General features: G+C 41.5%; 1 protein-coding gene across 6 annotated transcripts in view; it reads right to left on the bottom strand.

Annotated features, from left to right (window-relative positions):
• The window catches only part of ADAMTS9 (ADAM metallopeptidase with thrombospondin type 1 motif 9), a 156,972-nt gene that overhangs the window by 87,081 nt on the left and 49,901 nt on the right, over nucleotides 1–19,990 (bottom strand). For all 6 annotated transcript variants that reach the window (XM_074344528.1, XM_074344524.1, XM_074344527.1 and 3 more), the window contains 7 exons: nucleotides 15,138–15,319; nucleotides 14,911–15,047; nucleotides 13,284–13,401; nucleotides 12,942–13,037; nucleotides 4,936–5,102; nucleotides 4,602–4,731; nucleotides 3,947–4,073 (listed from right to left, as the gene is read on the bottom strand). In XM_074344528.1, the coding sequence (XP_074200629.1) occupies nucleotides 3,947–4,073; nucleotides 4,602–4,731; nucleotides 4,936–5,102; nucleotides 12,942–13,037; nucleotides 13,284–13,401; nucleotides 14,911–15,047; nucleotides 15,138–15,319 (957 nt within the window). The remainder of the gene's footprint in view (nucleotides 1–3,946; nucleotides 4,074–4,601; nucleotides 4,732–4,935; nucleotides 5,103–12,941; nucleotides 13,038–13,283; nucleotides 13,402–14,910; nucleotides 15,048–15,137; nucleotides 15,320–19,990) is intronic.

Genomic DNA, 19,990 nt, shown 5'->3' with positions numbered 1-19,990 from the left:
ATCTGGAACTTTCATCTGCCCTTTGAATCTTGGCTACTTTCTCTTGCCTTCATCATCATTTCCTTGTGGAAAGGTTATTTTCCATCCTGGATAAGGGAAGCCAGAGTCCTGCCCCCAACAAGAAAGTGCACCAGCAGCTTGGGCTGGAAAGTGTACCAGAATTTCCTTGATATTCATACAATCCCCGGAATTCTAGCAGAGAACGTGGAGGAATCCGTGGAAAGGTCATAGCACTGCCTTTGGAAAGTTCTTCTCAAAACCCTTTCACTTACATCATAGCCTCAGCCTGGAAAGTCATCTTGCCTTTAGCGTTTTGAATTCATTTAGGTCACGTCATGTGACAAATGTAATTTGTTACTATATTTCAGAAAAGCGAAGTGTTTGTTAATAAGCTGAAACAGAAAAAACATGTATGTCTCCGTGGGTGTGTGGGGTGTCATGGCATTAAATAATTACTGATTTAAGCAGGCTTCTGTATTGCAGAATGTCTTTTAAAATGTTCATAAGAATTACGAGTCTTCACAGAGTCGAGGAGACAGTAACACTTCTCAAGCATACTGGTTTGCCAGCAATCATTGCTTGGAACTGGTGTGCCACAAAAATGTTTTGGGAAAAACTATTTTACAGTCTAACCAACCAGTAACAATCCTCTCTCCAGTCTTCCAGTTTTACACACAGACACTTGGCAATAATTAGTATAAATCACAATTACAGTGACTGTCAGGTTGACAGAAAGAAGATGGACAGAAAGCCTTCTTTGAGCTCAGTTTCTGTCTTTGTATGTTTTTCACTGAACAGCTTTATTTTTCCAACAATCTGTGAAGGTCAGTTAGATATGAGTTTGAATGTTGACAAACAAACGTGACCTTCTACTTAATTTCAGACGTGAGCAGGCACCTGTCCAGCTATGAGGCTGTATGAACTAATCCTGAACTCCCCTACTTTTTTTTTCATTTTTAAATTCTTACCCCCTAAGATCTGTCACTTCTCCCACAGACGCTTCTACCAAAAGATACGGCTACAATTCCTTCACTTTCTTTTCTTTCATCAGCCAGACGTGCCATCATCATCCAAGCCTGCTCCCCGAGCTACTGTCCTCCTCCTGTATCAGCAGAGTTTAAATTCTTTTTTTTTTAAGTATAAAAAAATAAAGGTGACTTTCTCCAAATGGGGAATTTAAACTAGTACCTGAGACATACCTACTATATGAAAATGCAAAGACTTTAAGCCCTGGCTTTATTTACCGAGGTCTTGCAAAATGATTTTTAATAAAAATCTAATCAGAAAGAACTGCGTGCAAATAGAAGCTCTAACACTTATTACCTAAGTGACTCCAGGCAGGACACCTAACCTCCAAGCCTCAGTTTCCTCATCTGTGAAATGGGGAAAAGTCGGATCCACTGCATGGGGCTACTATGGGAATTAAATGAGGCAAGACCTCTGTAGCATTTAACACACAGGGCAGGCACTCAAGAAAAATAGCTGCTATTATTATTTTTAGTGTTATTGTTATAATCACCATCATCCTTGGTGTTTTATTCTCCAAGTTCCAAGTATCATGCAACCCCACATAAACCAATAATACAAAGAGAAAAGAAATCCAGTTGAGATCTTCTATATAATTCTACATAAAAGTCTCACGGTTTCAAGGCTACTTTTCAAGGCAATCCCTTTGTAAAATTTGCCTTAATTTTTGTATTTACGTCTGAAAGCTTCCAAGGCAGAAGAAAATCTGGAGAACATCAGATTAGCCAGCATCATCACAGACTAAACTGCGGCTTATTTTAGAATCTGTTTAAAATGAAATATATTAGTTTCTCAAAGTAACAGTTCAAATATTATCTCTACCCTCAACTTGGTGCTCCTTGGGAAAGCTTTAAACAGTGTTCTTAAAAAAATATATTTTTTTTAATGGTCATGTTCTATTACTTGACATTCTTTGTACAATACAAACCTGCCTTCCTTGTGATTAAAAAAGTGTGCTTACACTTCAGGCAGGAGTCCCACAATATCTGTATTTACCACCTGAGACTCCACCAACCCCAGTCTGATTCAGCCAGTGGAGAAATAACGTCGAAGGGGATCCAAGTAAGGTAGGAACAGCAATGGGGCAGAAGACTCCTGGGAATTATTCTGTTCACAAAGGAAGAAAAACTACACAGAATGGAGTGAGTATCACTCATCATTGTGACTGAATTAAAAATGAAAACGGTGTTCACCCAGGGTTTAAGACTACAGCCTCATGGGTTAGACAGAGCACATTTGAATCTCATCATATCGCTAACCAGCTGTGACCTTGGTGAATTTGCTTAACTTCTCTCTGCCTCTTTTTGAAGTGGAGATAATATTTATGTCACCGCATTGTTTGAGGAACTAATAGAATATTAATTATATCAGATATATATATATATATTAATAGGATATTAATGATTTTAATAGAATAGGAATATATATATAGTAAGGTAAGAACTATTAATATAAGCATATTAACAGGATAATATATAACTGTTAAAAATATTTCTTAATAAATGGTCAACTCTATTAATACTTTCAGAATAGTTACCATTCTGAATCAGATTCAAATTATTAATATTAATTAAGTAATACTAGTTAATGATTCATAGTATTATTTTCAGTGATAATCTGTTATAAGGCTAATGTGAAAATGTGACCTTTCCCAATTTATTGAGGTTATGTCTCAAGCAATCTATCCATCAATTCAATGCTTTTCCCCTAAACTTCACTGATTAATTCAGTTCAGCAATTAGCTTTTTTTATTGAAAAGATCTTAACTCTAATTTAACTAATTTAACTCCACCGGCTGAAGCAATGGGTTTACATGGACATTACTTAAAACAAGGATTAATACTTGCACTGTAAATGTCTGCCTTTTAATGTCTTTTTTTTTTTTTCCCCTTTCTATAACCACTTCTTAGAGAGGAAGTGCAGTGAGTAGAAAGAGACTGGGCTTTGAAGTCAGAGCTTTCTGGTCAGGATTGATAAAAATGTGGCATTTGTGCTACATCACCCCCTCCTTCCATGACAGACATTACTAGCTGATCATAGCACTCCTGTCTTCTCTGAGAGCCTTGAGAGCACCTTATTATCTTTAATCCAGTCCTAGAGGCTGACAATATCACTTGACAGGATTTGGCATGGTGACGTAGAACCTGCAAAATGTTTAAGTATTCACTTTGCTACTTATGAACGACGAAACCTTAAGAAGTTCCCAAACCACTCCATGCTGATAATTTCTCCCCAGTTAAAGAAGGATAAAGCACCAACTCATCTTACTTGCGTTTAACTGACATGCAGACTATACAATGCAACCCCCAGTCTACTGAATACTCAGACATGACACAGTCAACTGCAGGTACATGGAAAAGCTTTCTAATTCTCTACTGACTCATCATTTCTCGTCTCAGATTTCATGCTTTTCTAAAATACAGAATTGTCTGCGTATCTAGACATCTGTATATAGATTTTCTTCTGGTTCCCTCCATGACTCTACCCTAGCACATTGCAACTTTTATGTGCATGAGTTCTTATACCGGGTGAGAAACACTGTGTGCGGATACGGAACATTACAGGTACTTTGATGAATGAGGTTTCCCTCTTTGCTGTTGACTTTCAAACCAAACTTTTGCATCAGATGTGACCCAATCATAATAATACCCATGCAGTGAGTTGTGAGGGTCAACCGAGAAATTTTGGGGGCAAGTGCTTTACTCTATTAGCTACCTTTAATTCTTAGGAGAACAAGAAATTTGCAGGCACATGTCTCAATCAGTTTCAGGGGGATGGAAAATCGGCTAAAGCTTATTTCACTGAAACACAAGGAAGGGGGTCTAAAGACCAGAATCCACACTGGCACCTCACATGCAGAGACTTCCTACAAACCTATCACAACTCAGTACTGAAGACCATGAAGAAACTCGGGCCTCACCTCAGGTCACAGTCCGTGCCACAGTGTTCGGTAATGGGTGCTGGTTGGGGTAGCTGATCACATCTTTGATCAGAAACTGGAAGCTGATCTGATTCCCGGGTGCAAACAGGTTTTCGTTTCCGCTCCCCTGGACAAGGAGGAAAAAAATTATTCAGAGAAAGTAGCCGATTCCATGAACTATTTAGACCAGAGACTGGCAAACATTCTCTGTAAAGGGTTAGACAGTCAATATTTGTGGTTTTCTGGGCTATGTGAGCTCAATCACAATACCAAACACTCATTATAAGGCAAAAGCAGCCACTTACATATGACATGTGAAAAATGGGCATGGCTGTGTCCCAGTAAAGCTTTATTTATGAAAGCAGGCAACGGGCTGGATTCTAAATCTAGGCCTCTGGAAAGTGAGAGAGCTGATTTTGCTTGGGTTCACATGTGTGCATGAACCTCTTAGGATGAGGAAACCTAACATATTCTGAATCCTGTAAACAGCTCAACTTGCCAGCCCAGAGTGCCCAGACAGATGCAGAGAAGAGAGATCGGAAAATGCATGTAGCTAGAACGGTTTATAGATCGCATGCATTTGGCTGCTTCTTAAAAAAAAAAAACAAAAAAAAAAACACCTCAAATCCCTGTAACTCAGCCCAAAAGGAGATACCTTGGCAGGGTTTGCTGCACGCTTGCCAGGGTCCTTGACTGTTCCAGTAAAACTGCTGAGGTTTGTCTTCAATCGGAATATTGAAAGAATAGCGCACGTCAGGGTTGTATAACTTTCCCACCGACAACACCTAGGATGTGACAAAATGGAGAGGATGGTATTTGTTTGTTTGTTTGTTTTATTTTTATTTTTTTCTATAACAACCTCTTAGAGAGGAAGTACAGTGGGGTAGAAAGAGACTGGGCTTTGAAGTCAGAGCTTTCAGATTCCAAGAGTTAGAAAAGGTGATTCCAAGAGTTAGAAGAGGGGCAGGGGCTCATGGCCAAGTTCTCACCTGCAGCAAAAGTTCTTGTTCAATACGATCCGTAGAGTTGATTCTTTCCACTACGTTGTCGGACCCGCTGTACTCTATGATGGCATTCCCAATACGGATTTCCCTTTTGGACATTGTGACAACAAAGTCTCCATTTAGCAAGAATTCACCTTTACTGCTTGATAAAGCTGTAGATGAGACAAGAGAATTCACTGATTTGCTGTCAATGACTACCTGTTTGTAGTCTGAAATAATACTTTGATAGGCAGAGTTAGAGTGCAAAGTATGCGGACTTTTCAGCTGGACAGGTGTGGGCTCAAATCAAGCCTTGCCACTTGCCAGCTATGTGGCCTTGGGAAATCACTTTCCTACTCTCAGTCTTGATTTCCTTATCTCTAAAATGGAGATAAAAACACCTACCCTTCATGGTGACTGTGAAAATTAGCTGACATATAAGCATTCTAATTAGCCTGGGATTTGTGCCACAAACCTCACAATTACAAAATTACAGATGGAAGCAATGAATTGTAGTTACCAGAGGAGAAGGGGTAGGGGAGGGAGGGCAAAACTGGGGAAAGGGGATCAACTTTATGGTCATGGACGTAAACTGAATTTTTCATGGTGCGTGTAATGCAATATATATAGAAGTAGAAGTACGTGTGTAACATTGTATACCTGAAACTTACACAATATGATAAACCAATGTCACCTCAATTTAAAAAAAGAAAAAAAGTTACAATTTAAAAACACGGACTGATGAACTGAACATTTACAAAATCAGTTCCCAACAAATGACCCTCTCTATTTCATATTAGAATTAGTTGAGCCTACTAGAAGCTTTGCTAATTTTCTCTGTTTAGATAGATGTTGAAATCTGAAAATCCACAGACAATGTGATGCTCAAATCTCACTTTTTCTACTGAAGTAGCCAGCCTCCAAGATAGCCCCAGTGATCTTTGCCTTCTGATCTGCACACCTGGTGTCGTCCCCTCCCACACTGATTGTGTAATCACTCCAATATGACAGAAATGACGGAGTGTGACTTCCAAGGCCAGGTCAAAGGCATTATGGCTCCACCTTGCTCTTCCCTGAATCTCTGGCTTTGGGAGAAGTCAGCTGCCATGCGGTCAGGATGCTCAAGCAGCCCATTATGAGGCCTCCTGCAAAAAGAATGAGGAACCCAAGGCTTCTGCCAATGGCATCTAATGAGGCATCTGGTAAGTGGATCTCCTAGCCCCGGTCACGCATTCGGATAGCATCACAACCCTCACTTAAGTCTCAACAGCCACCTCATCAGAGACCTCAGAAACACCCAGCCATGCTGCTCCCAGATTCCTGACACACAGAAACTGGGATGGAGGATACACTTGTTGTTCTAAACCACTGTATCTTGAGATAATTTGTTACATAGTAAAACCTACCCAGATCATTCTTTTTTTTTAAATTTTTTTAAATTTATTTTATTATTTTTGGGGGGAGGAGGGAGGTAATTAGATTTATTTATTTATCTATTTTCAGAAGAAGTTCTGGGGATTGAACCCAGGACCTTGTGCATGGTAAGCATGCACTCTACCACTTGAGCTATACCCACCCTCCCATCATTCTTTTTAAAACACCCTCCTGCTGGCAGCACAGGCTCTATGCTCCCTATCCCATTTCCTACCTTAATTTTTCTCTATAGTGCTTTGTTTATGCTCTCTCTCCCCAAACAAGAATGCAAGCATGGATTTTTCTCAGACTGTTTTATTCACAGCTGTATCTCAGCTTCTGAAAGAGAGCATGCTAGGGTGCTCAATATACAGTATTCTTGAGGGGGAAGAATGAATCAATCTATTGCAAACCTTGCAAAAGATGAATCAGTCAAGCTGAGAAAGTAATGCTGGGGAACTGCTTGAGTTAAGAGCCAAAATACCAGCCAACTGAGTGCATGACATAACAGAGCTGGATCAGTTAGAAATTTAAGAAAAGGAAAGAAAATGGACAAAGAAGATGAGATGACAGCTGCTTCAGAAGGAATAATTTATTTATCCAAGTGTCAGGAGAGACTACTGGGGAAGTGAATAAAACCCCAGGAAGCTTTAAAAAAATGACTCTTTTTCAGATTTTAGCATTAAATCCAAACTTTAAGCAAAGAATGTATGACTCTGCAATCATATAACTTGAAAGGGAAACTTAGGCAGAAATATTTATCAATTGTTTTATTTTCCATTCTAAAAACCCACATGACAGAAATGAAAACATAATTTTGTTGAACATAACAAAAAATACAATTTACTTTCATACTCTTTGATCAGTTTCTCAAGAAAAAATTCTAATCAGGTTTTTCCTCCCTAGTACGTACTATAAAATTGGGGCTTAATTTTAAGTACTACCTTTTTTTTTTCCCCAGTTCAACTGTTCCTTGAATAATGAATTCTCCCACATACTGAATGTGACATGTAGCAGGTACTCGAGAAAGTGGAGATATTAAACATTTGAGCCCTGCACAAAACACTAGAAAGGGGCCCCTTACCTTTTATAAGTTGTGCACGGTGAGCAAATCTCAGCAGGGATGGAACCCTTGAACTGTACAGGCCATATATTTAGGTGAAAAGGAACATGGAAAAGTAATGGAGGGTTGGCAAACAGATTTCATCCCGGACAGCAAGGTCAATCATTCGGTACCAGCTGCTCAAGAAACTACGCAGAGCAGGATTCACTGACAGCATCATGACAGCATCATTCTAATGACATCTGTCTTGGCTGTGGGATAAGGAGTAGCCAAGTTATATTAAATATTTGCCAGATTCTAACCTTTCAAGGATGCCGGTGATGCACTGTCTTTCATCATGCAGATCAAGGGCAATGTGTATACAGAAGAGGGTTAGAGGATTGAGGGAGAGTAGGTATCATACCCTTACGTGCAGATTGATGAGGGCTGCAATGAACTCTGAATATTCTCAGCGCCTCAGTGCAGCCAGGTCCTTGTTTTTTTGGACGTGGGAACCTCACAGAGTTCACTCAGTTGAACACTATACTAATACAAGGGCTACTCTATGCAGGATCAGGAATCAACTGCAACAAATTTGGTCCCTAAACCAGTCCTTCGCCTACCAAAATTCCTACCCATGTACGCCCCATCTTGGCCCTAAGGGAAGAGTAAGATGCTTTCGTCTGACATGGTGGGGAAGAAAGTAGTAACACAGGAAAAAAACCTTTTAAAAAAAGATGATCTTAAAAAAAAAAAAAGGCAGTCCAAAAGTTTGGCTGCTTCTTCCTGACTCAAAATCTTTTGGTAGCCCCTACTTACCTATAGAATATGGTTCAAACTCCTTAGCAGAACCTTCCTGTATCTTTACAAATCTTACCTTATCTTCCCAGCATCACCATTCACTCCTACCAATAAACCTCAATTTTCAGTCATGTTTAGCCCCAGGTTAGGTATACATTTTTCTACATGGAGGCTGTAAAGTGAAGTAAAGACTTTAATCCTTCCCACTTTCTGTTTGTGTGACCTTGGGTAAGTTACTCAACCTCTCTAAGCCTCAGTTTCTTCCTCTGTATGATGGGTTTCTTATAAGATTGTATGAACATTAAACAAAATAGTGCATGTAGGATTCAGTAGCTGGCAGATCAAAATGCCTTCAAATGTACCGTCTCCTTATCAAATTTTTATAGATGCTTAATTTATGGATGAGAAAAGAATGCTTCGACATTATTCACTTTCCTGAGGCCAGGTAGCTTCTAATCATGGAAGTCTGTCTCCAGAGCCTGATAATCCCTAAAGGTTTCCAAGAAGGAGATCAACAAATATCCATTAAATGAGCGAATGAATTCAGGCATCCTTTCTTTATCTTATGTCCAAATTGAAACCAAGTATGTTTAGCTACAGATTTTTAAAAATTTAAGTTGTTCATTTTGCTAGACGGTGTGAGCCTCCTTAAGTAAAGTGAACATTAAAAAAACGCACAAAGAAAGATCCCAGCCCATAGTAGGTGCTCAACCAATGTCAAAAGAAGGAGTGATCGACTGAACCTGACGTTCATGACAAGCCAAGTAACTGTTTCCCCATCAGTATAAACCTCTGACAACCTCACCTCCCCTGCAGCTCCTGCATTGTGAGATCCACCAGCCATGCAAGATGCAGGAGTTTCGATAGGTCACTGGTTGGAGATGGGGGCTGTCTGCGTGGCCTAGGGAGGCTGCCTCCTAAGGTGGGTCTGACTTACATAGCGAAGGCAAGATAGGCTGCCGAAAGAACTACCCAGTTCCTTCAGGTGAAGCTGCATGCTAGCTACCCAGCTGATGCTCCACTAAACGGAGGGAAATGAGATGTCACAAGGCTAGTTCTGTAAATTAAGCGATAATCCAGCTCTGTTCATATTCAAAGAGCAACCGTCTCTTCTCGGTGCTTTCTGGGGCTCCTTTCCAATATCTCCAGGTTTCCTCTCATGCCCATGCTGATGCGGGAGCATTTCACCCTTCACTGCCTGCCCCTTATCCCAGTAGAGGGTGAGCAGGAAATGAGATAGGAGTCATCAGGTGGAATGAAGTTCCTGCTCTATCTTGAACTGAATCGATTCCTGTCTTCCCCCTGCCACCATTAATCAAGGACTAAGTGTCCTGGAGACAAATAAGCACCAAGGAAATGGCTACTTTTCCTCCAAAAGAAATGCGGACACCGTGGCACTGGGTGCAACTTGGCTTTAACCCGACAGGAGGGAGGGGTCTATGTTGAAAGGACGACCTTTGACAGGAAGACTTTCTGCCTCGGTACCTTGTGAAACAAATAGTTTCCTGAAGACAACAGTCTACTGCCCAACCTCCCACTAATGCGATTAGGGAGCTAATTTCCTGGGTTGGTTTCCCCCCCATTTCACCCATCAGAGCTCGGTTGTTACAAAGGCCCTCTCTCCTGGAAATTGCTCCTTCACCAACACATGCGAAAAGACTATGGCTTGATTGACCTTGAAAGAAAAAGGAGGGATAAGAATGAAGACTGCTTAGCAACCAAACAGCTGTGACTGGACTCAAGCAAGACTCCACAGTGGGTTTTAAAACCTTCTTAGAGCATTTGCTGCACCTTCCTTCAGGCCAAGAGTAAACATTTACACACACCAGATTTGATGACAACATCATATTCTACCTAACTTGTTAAGAAAACCACTGTAACGTTCAAAGACTCTGAGGTCTTGACCTTCACACTCAGTGAACTGTGACTGCCATCTTTGCTTACACTTTTCATTTGCTTCCAGAGAGACCTTTTTATTTTTTTGTCGACAGGTGACTTTTCCATAATATTCCATGAAAAAGCCATGGCTACCTCGGACTGCCTGTCCCAGATGATAAATCTTCTCTAATTCTGCTTTCATTCTTTATAAAGAGATTAAGAAACCTCCAGTGAGAAATCTAAGGTTCTCAGAAGGCCCTCCCCAATTCAGGCACCTGACCTGGTTGATGAAGGTGAATTGAACTCAGGCTATTACTTGGAGGGAGATTCTTTTTCCAAGAAGGAGAAGAACAGTGGAGAATCCTCCTTTTCGAGGAGAAGAAATGAGCAGCTCACCGTGGCTTTTGGCTTTCAGGAAATTAACCAATAAAGGAGGCTGCACGCAATGCTGCTGGACTTAATTAGGAAGTAGTAGGAAGGCCACGGCAGTCACAGGCTCAAATTTATAACCCAGTGCATGAAGGAAAATGACCCATTTTGTACAGTGGTGGAAAAAGAAATGTGGGATTCCCCCAAAATTGTCTGAAAAGGGTCCCCAAGAATTTTGTTAATTGTTTTATAAAGTCACCACTCATTTGGATCTCTAGGGTGGGGGAAAGCTGATGCAACCACTGAGAATTGATTCCAAGTAAGCCTTTAGCATCTTCAAAAGAAGGGATGATTCTGCATATGTCCATGGTAATCCCAACCTCCATTAAGCGCATGGTAGATATCCAGTAAAGACAGCATAAGGAATGGTTATTCAACAATTCAGCCATCATGTACATAGACACATCGTGTGAAGGCTTTATATCAGGAGTTCAAGATATAAAGACACAGCTTCTGACCCTAAACCATCAGTGGTCACCCAGATAACTCAGAAACAAGTTTCATCTCAGCTGAGGGAGACTCCATCCTTTCAGTTGCCCAGGTCAAAACCATGGAGTCACCCTAGACTCCTGTCTTTCCTTCACACACCATTTCCAACCCATCAACTAATCACAATGGCTCCACCTTCAAGAGATACACAGAATTTGACTATGTCCTGCCAACTCCAATGCTCCCATGTGGGGCCAAGCTGCCAGCATCTCTCTCTTGGATTATTGCAGTAACTTCCTAACCGGTCTTCCTGCTTCTACCCTGTACCCTACCCTCTGACCCCATCTATTCCCAGCATAACAGCCAGAGTACTCTTTTGAAAATATAAATACGATTATATCATTTTATTTCTTGGTTCAGAGCCTCCAGGAGCTCCCCTTGCCTCTCAGAAGAGTTCAAGTCCTTCCAATGGTTGCATGGCCATACGATCTGGTCCTGATACCTGTTTAACCTCATCTAGGACTCTCCTCTGTGTTACTCAGCTCCAGCCACACTGGCCTCCCTTTATCTTTGGAATAATCCAGACATATTCTTCTTTCAAGGATTTTGCACTGGCTTTTCCCTCTGCCTGGAATGTTCTTTTCCCAGATATCTGCTATCTCTTTATATAATTCAAGCATTTCAACACCCCCCCCACTCAGTACCCCACTTTCCTTTATGCTGCTCTATTTTCTGTTTTTACTTATCATCTTCTAACAGTATACAGCTTGCTTATCCATTATGTTACTGTTTATTGTCAATCCCTTCCTGCTAAAAAAAAAAAAAAAGGAAGTTCTAAGAAGATAGTGATTAAAAAATTTTTTTGTGTGTGTTCTGTTCTGTTCTAGGACAGTGCCTGGCACATATTAAATAAGTGGCTGGCTGAGTGAAGGATGAGATATGCAGAAAATGCTACAACAGAGTCGTGTGTAAACATCACACTGGATTAGCACACGTGGCTAAAATATCACTGCCTACCTAGGAAGGATTTCACACAGACCTTCCAAAACACAGACAGAGGTTCTAATTCAACTCAACATGTCCAGATGTTTGGGGTAAGCCTCTATAGAGGCCATATTCATATGGATAAATAGAGTCCATGCCCAGACATTATAAAAAAGTCCACTCAATTTCTCTTAAAAATTGACTGCCCAGCAAGACTGCCTTGATTTCTTCCAGATCTAAGGGCAAGTCATGCTCCTTTTCATGGCAAGGAAGAGTCTGGTTGTGCAAGGTGATCAGCTGAATCCCTTTCTTTCATTACTGTAGTCCTCCATGTCCTTCTTTTAATTAAAAATGGTTGGGTGAATTTCCTAATCACTTATAGAACTTGACAGAATGATAAAGTGAAGTGCGACTGGGCTGAGCACACAGGTGAAAATGACCACGGGGTTGTTGGTGAGTTGTGGCTTGGAAACAGGAAGAGATATGAATTAATCATGTGCTTGGGCACGGTGAATGATGGAAAATCTACAAAGTAATCACATGGGCCGTATCAGCAATGATGTGAGAAAAATACTGCCACTAGAGAACCTTTTGGAATGACCAGGCATAATGCAACACTGAATACTGAATACATCCATCTGCTATTGGTTAAGACAAGTCGTACCTCTCCTAAAACATTTGCATGTCAGTTACCCCAAGGACAGATCTCTAAAAAAGACTCAAAGAAAGCAATGATTTTATACTAAACTTACAAGGCAAGTAAGTACTTTCAAAATGTGATTTGGGGCCTTTTTATTTTCTAACACCCAGAGTCAGTCCCTTGATATTGACTAGTATAACTATCTGACTCTTAAATCAATACCCTAAGGGTGTAGTGGACGAGGGAGAAATAAAATAATGAGTTTTAATATCAACTTCTTTCTTAAATACATGACATCTGAAAACTCTCCACGTGTGGTAGGAGGAAGGAAGCAGCAACTGCTAACTGCTCCAGAGAACCAGAATTCCTGCAAAGGGCAGGGGTTGCCCATCTCACCTAAGTAGTTATCATCCTCGGATTTCCCTGAGAAACTGTGCTGCCGCACATCGATATTGGTAGCACCAGCTGGGATTCGGACCACGATATTGTAACCTGAAAAGAATTGAGCAGAAATTGAGTATTCCACAGGATGGTTCACTTTCTCTAAGCATGGAGTATACAGTGGTAACAAAGGAATATTATTCTTACATCTTAGGTGCCCTATAAACCAGATGAGTAATGTACCTTAACAAGACTGATTTTACCCTTGGCATTAGTACTTTTATGTATTACATGTGGTTAACAGTGTTGACACTTTGATGGTGTTCCTTCTCACGGTTCTTAGGAACAAATTCTTACCATAATGTACTGTATTAAATGTTCCTGCCACTGTTTTGCACGAAGAATTATCGCCACCACAAACCCCACATTTATCTCTCCGGGCTTTGGAGTTTAAAACATGATCGCATCCAGCTTGCTTTAAAAAAAAAAAGTTGAAATGAATGGTAAGTAACATAGAGATGACAAAATGATCAGTAATGTTTTTTTCTGGGATGAGGCATTCAAAATGACAAGAAAGCTAAGTTTCTTTAAACCTGCAAGGGTTGGGAACTCAAATTGTCTTCAGCCTTGCTATAGGACAATGTGGTCCTTGGACTAGCAGCCATGGGCATCCCTGATGCTGTCGAGAATGCAGAATCTCAGGTCTCACCCAGATATAATGAGTCAGAGTAGATTTCCATGCATGTTAATATGACCCTTAAGCACTTCATCTCCTGATTAAAGCTTGAGAAGCACTAGTCTACGAATAAGTGGAGCACATGAGAAAAGCAGCTCAGGAATAAAACATTTTCAAAAGGAGTGATTAAGGACAGTATCCCATAAAAGAGCTCACACCCCATCTTAAGGGAGCAGTCGCCGTCCACTCCGGAGTACTGATGCCACGCAGAAGTAGCAGCCCAGTGTTGACATTTCCCAATATGTCAAGAGGAACTGGAATATTTGATTTTATGTGAAATCCCCCATGTTTAAATACTGGCTATAAAAGGACAAAGCACAGCTGCATGCTGCCAGTCTGAGGCCTCAGGCTCCAAGTGGCCTCTTCAGTTCCTTCCCGTCGTAATGCAATGCAGCAGTGGAGAACGAGGTCTGAAAAGGACTCCAGCAACCACTAGAAGACCCGGAGGACAGAGTTCACATGCCCGTCCATTTGGTTCCTTTGAAGGAACTGGGCTTTGAGGAGAAACTCAATGTTTTGCCAGAGGATAGAATCTCAAGGAAGTCCGCACTGTTGCTGTGGGTCAGGATGTAGGGAAAACGCATAAGCGCTCTTCAGTCAAATCCTATTCACGAGGAGCTCCCCTGTGTGCCTCGGACTGTGCGCAAGGAACAAATACACCATCTCAGAGCCTGGCTGCCTTAGGACTGATTTCTGAGTGGTAAGAGCAGGGCAATGGTAGCCAGCCCTCGGGAAATCAGGGCTCTGATGCTTTGGCATCTGCCAGAAGCATCTCGATTTCCCTCCCAAGAATAATTTGCAGGTATGTCTCTGGTAGAAGTTACCATGCTTCTAATCAGAAAGAGAAGTCTGAGCAAGGCCAGCTTTTCCACACAGCATCCTTTTGGAGCAGAGCTATTCAATCTACAAAACTTGCTGTCAGAAAGCTTTTAGGTTTAACCTTAAGCACTGTGGCTAAGGTCAAGAAGTATGTATGTGTGTCAATTACTATAATCGATCTTCACAGGGAGGCTCTGTGTAGACCCCCAGAGAGGCCGAGAATGTCAGAAAAACCCAGGGCAGTAGTTCTCAAACTTGGGCACGCATCAGAATTAGGTGGTGCTGATGCTGGTCTGGGGGCCCTGCTTTGAGAGCCGCTGCCCTGGAGACAGGGCACGGGTACCAGCAGCTGCTATTCTGTCAAGGAAGTCACACTTCACAGCTTGGCAGCAAGACAACACGGTGAAGAAAATGCCATCTGGGACTTACCCGGCAAAGGCCTTGGACACAGATGTCATTGGTGTCCTGGCCACACGGAGTTCCATCTACCACTCTGTCACGGAGCTGATAGTAGGCTGTGTTCCCCGCCACCCTGCAGAAGAGCTTGCACCGGTCTTTCATCAAAACTAGGCAGGACAAAGACGATGCAAGGTGACTTTCATGCCTGGACCCCACACCACCCTGCCAACCGTGGGTCCCTCCCTGGACGCACTTACTTCCACTGTACTTTGGGACCCAGCGCACGTTCGGAAGCAGACCGTTGATGTTGAAATGCTTCCCATCAAAGTGAGCACACTGCTCGTCTCGGAAGTCTCGCTTCTGCTTGAGGCACGGCTCCGTGTTGCAGGACTTAAACTTCATCCGACGCCCTACACAGTACTTCCCACCATTTTTTGGCCTAAGAAAAGGTAAAGAACACACCCACTATATTATAATGTATTTCTCCCAGCACCACTCTCCTGTCTGTGGCTTCCTGTCTTTGAGGGAAGCAAACATGAAGAGGTCAATGACAGAGGCCAGGGAGAGGGCTCTGAAATCCGTGTCTGCACGCCGCCTTCACCACCCGTAACTATATAACCTTGGGCCAGTCACTGACCCTCCACGAGCCTCAATCCTTCCATCTGTAAAATGGGAAGGCCCCTCCTGATAAGGCTGTTTTGAGGATAAAATGTGACAGCATCTAATTTAAAGTTTGAAAAACAAAGCCTGGGATCTATTAAGCCATTTTCTGTCTTCTTTCTCCCAAACACTCACAGTCGTTCAATTTTCAAAACATAGAAGGTGAACGGTCCAGATGAGTAGATAAGTATTCTGAACAAATTCTGTCTACCGTCTGTACTGTGATATGCTCAAGGGATACCATCTTAACTCTAGCGCCACTCCATCTCCAATTATTTCTGTCTCACTTCTGTGTCTCTCTCCCTGCACAACTATTGATTTTGTTTGTTTTGTTTTACAAATAAAACAGAATAAGATGTGCTCATATTTTGACAAACTTAATAGGAGAAGCAGGGAGAGACTGTGCTTGTTTCATTAACTTTTATGTGACAAGAGCACGGAGTATGCCGTGCAAAGCATCATGGTGCAAATTTAATCTCAGCAGGCAACCCTGTCTATGTATTTTCCAGATGTGACCCAGAGAGTCAGTTTCACAGCCCATCTCCCAGCAGTCAACGGCTTGCCAAAAGCATCATGGAAACGGGAGGATCACAGAATCAGAGGACGTCGGGCTCACCCCACCAGGGCTGCAGCACCTCAGATTTCACAGCTACTTCAGGGCACCTCTCCAACTGAAAGATTTCCCCCTTTCGTTCTTTAGAATGAGCCCTTGAGAGTACTTGGGACCACAGGAAGTGTTTTTTGTTTTGTTTTGTTCAGGGTTTGGGGGAATGGGAAATACATCCATGCCCATACAACACAGGATGAGGAGCAGTCTAGCAGAGCAGTTAAGGCTCTGGAGTTGAATCTGGGTTCCTACCTTTGCCCCATCCTCACTGTGTGTCTTCACACAAAGTTCTTAGCCTCTCAGAGCTTCAGTTGCCTTCTTCTCTAAAATGTTAGCTAATATGATGTTATGCGTCAGCACAACCCAACCTAATCTGATCCGACTCAGCAGACTGTTGTGAGTACCAAACCTGAGCTACGATGCGGCGTGTACTGTGAGGTGGGACTCAATGGTACTGCAGAGTGCCCAGACTCAGGAAGGGCTGCCTGACCAAGATGCTGTCGTAAACATGCTCTCTCTATCTCTCTATCAAAGATTTGCAGGGTAGGGTAAGAGCGTGGGCTCTGTAGTGAGAAGGTGGTGTGAGTTGCCCGGCCGCCCTGAGCTTCATCCTGCACGTGTAAACAGAGATGGCACTGTGCACCTGAAAGGCTTGTTATAAACAAGGAGCTTAGCATGGAGTCCGATAAATACTCATTTTAGTTATCACGAAGAAGCCTGCATCTAGGGATAAAAAACGGCACATAACCCAGCAGGACTTCTGTCCAATAGTCTCCCCATGAAGCCCGTGATTTATATCTGCCTTGTGTGCCTGACTTGCCAAAACTCACTCGTATCTTTCCAAAGGGTAGGGCAGATGAGGTACTTTTATACCAAGGGACAGAGGTTCAGAGAAGTTAAGGACTCTGCCCACGGTAGCATGGCTAATAAAAGAGCAGAGACGGGACTAGAATTCAAGCTTCCCAACTAACTATAGCAGATCCATTAGGTCACTGACCTGTTGCCTACAAGTGACTCATATTTCTTTCTCTTCGAAAATAAAAATTTTTCTGAGCGGATTTTTTTTTTTGTTTGGTTCTCTTATACAAAGAGTCTTAACTGACTTTTGAAATTGATCAAGTGTAGCAGTTCCTCGGGCAGCAAACGGTTAATAACTTGCAGGTGGCTTCCTTCCACATGGTAACAGATTCCCCCTTTGTTTGCTTTCACTACTATTAGATGGCAAAGAGCATTTTGTGATTTATTTTTATAAATGACATTAAAGAAAAAAAACGACACATAGAAAGCACTCCATGTAAGAGGCAATAGTTCTGAAGGTTATAGATCTGGACTCACGAAACAGAGGGTCTGAATCCCAGCCCTGCCTCTTTAATCACGGTGCAATTTTAGGCAAATCACTTAATCTCTCTAAGCCTCAGCTTCCCTATCTGTTAAAGGGAGATGATGCTAATACCTACTTCACAGGACTGACTGAAGGCTAATGAGTTAATAGATTTCAAAGCACCTGAACAAGGCCAGCCACACAGTAAATGTTTAGCTATTACAAAGGTCTGCAAATGACAGCTCGTAGGCCAAATCCAGCCTACTGCCTGTTTTCATGTGGCTAGTGAGCTAAGAATGGCTTTCATATTCTGAAACAATTTAAAAATAAAAAAGAATACTTTGAGACACATAAGAATTACATGAAATTCAAATTTCCATGTCCATACATAAAATTCTGTTGGAATACAGCCACACTCACTTTTTATATGTTGGCTATTTACATCTCTCACTGTATCAGAAAAGTTTAATAGCAGGGACAGACATCCTATGATCCGTAAAATCTAAAATATTTATTATCTGGCTTTTTATGGAAGACGTCTGCTGAGTCCTGAGCTCCTCTAGAATACAAGGCACCATGTCACTTTCCAAACTCCATCAGTGACTGTGCACATCAGTGACTCTGTGAGACAGGCAGTGGCATCTTTGATTCTCAATCTCATCCTTGTTTTAACTGGGCTCAGAAAAGGTTAAGTAACCTGGCAAGGTCACATGCTGGTTAAATGAGATATGCTGGCTGAGACACCAAGCCAGGTCTCCCTGACTTGGCCTCTCTCCCATGCTGCCTCTGTCGAGACAGGTCTCTTTCCATTTCAAAACTCATTCTCTGACTTCATTTGCATTTTATGTAAAGGCAATTGATATTTTATTAATAAGCATAAATGTGCCCTTTAGAAACATATGACTTTTTTATAAAAATATCCTAGACAATAGTATTTCTGCCTGATGTGCATATACTGTATAATGGGGAGGGCTTTGGCCAGCTGAACTTACCTTTCAGCATGGAAAAATTCAGGTCATAATTTAGGAATTTAGCTGAATAGAAGTATTTTCATATAACCAAATTCTGAAAATTATAGGAAATGTAGCTTTAAAAAATAACATTAAGCACATTTTCCAATTATTAAGATCCTTTAAAAATACTGCTTGTCAAATAGCGATGGAAATGACTTAAGGAAACTGCTGATTAATTACTATAAAAGTAACTATATTCAGCAGAGGCATGCTGAATCCTTTCAAGCACATGCCTATTAATATGCACAAAGAAAACTTGCGATGCCGCATGGCCAAAGCCACAGAAGAAGTTTTGCAAAGATCATCACAGGTTCATTCCACCCTTTGGTCTGCAAATGGATTTGAACAGAAATCTCAACATCTATGTTTACTTATAATGAATTGGGGTTAGCACAAGGAACAGATTTCTAGTGATACAAAAGGCAGCCTGACAAGGTAGTGTGTTTGCTATATTTGGAGGGTTGTACTAAGCGGTCTAATGATCGATTATGAAGGACACGGAAAGGCTATTCAAGGATTAGGTGTGGTGGGCTGGGCGATCATTGATAATCCTGCCAAATGGGGCAGTCTATGGGACTGGATCTCTACTCATTCATTAGTTAATGGCTCTCCCACAGCAGCCAGTTCTCAATATTTCAAAAGACAGATTTTTCTCAACTTACAGTGGGGTTGTGTCCTGATAAACCCATTGCACTTTGAAAATATCCTGAGTCGGAAATGCATTTAATACACCTAACCTACTGAACATCGTAGCTTCAGCTAGCGTACCTTTAACACGCGCAGAACATTTATGCTAGCCTACAGTTGGTCAGAATTGTCTAACACAAAGCTTATTTTATAATCAGGTACTGACTATCTCTTATAACTGATTAAACACTACACTGAAAGTGAAAACCAGAAGGGTTGTCTACAGAATGGTTATACGGGGTATCAGATGTTCACCGGCATGATGAGTGGCTGACTGGGAGTTGTGGGGGTCCCCACCACCCAGCATCACTAGAGCATTGTACTGCATATCATCAGCCTGAGAAAAGATCAAAATTCAAAATTTGGAGTACACTTTCTACTGAAAGAGCATCGCGTTTGCACCATCGTAAAGTAAAAAAATCTTAAGTCTAACCACTGTAAGTTGGGGACCATCTGTAAATTCATCCAATTCAGTACCTCAACAAAACTTTGCTGCCATTCTTTACAGCCAGATGAGAGACTTGTTTTCTTAGATGAAACAGACATGTGTTTAGGGTGAGGGTAAGAGCTCAGTGGTAGAGCAGGTGCTTAGCATGTATGAAGTCCTGGGGTTCAATACCCAGTACCTCCAGTGAATAAATAAAGAAACCTAATTACCTCCTCTCAAAAATAAAATTTAAAAAATGAAATAAAAAACAATCAATTGGACATACATTAAAAAAAAGATTAGACATATGTTTATCCTCTCTTGTATAAGATTTCATAAGCAGTTGCTACAGTCAAAGCCTAAAGGGGGAATAATGTAGTTCACAAGCTTGTCTT

The sequence above is a fragment of the Camelus bactrianus genome, chromosome 17 (assembly GCF_048773025.1).
Source record: "Camelus bactrianus isolate YW-2024 breed Bactrian camel chromosome 17, ASM4877302v1, whole genome shotgun sequence".
In the NCBI taxonomy this organism is placed as follows: Eukaryota; Metazoa; Chordata; class Mammalia; order Artiodactyla; family Camelidae; genus Camelus; species Camelus bactrianus.
The sequence above is the reverse complement of the archived record's forward strand: the minus strand, read 5'-3'. Positions and strand labels throughout refer to the sequence as shown.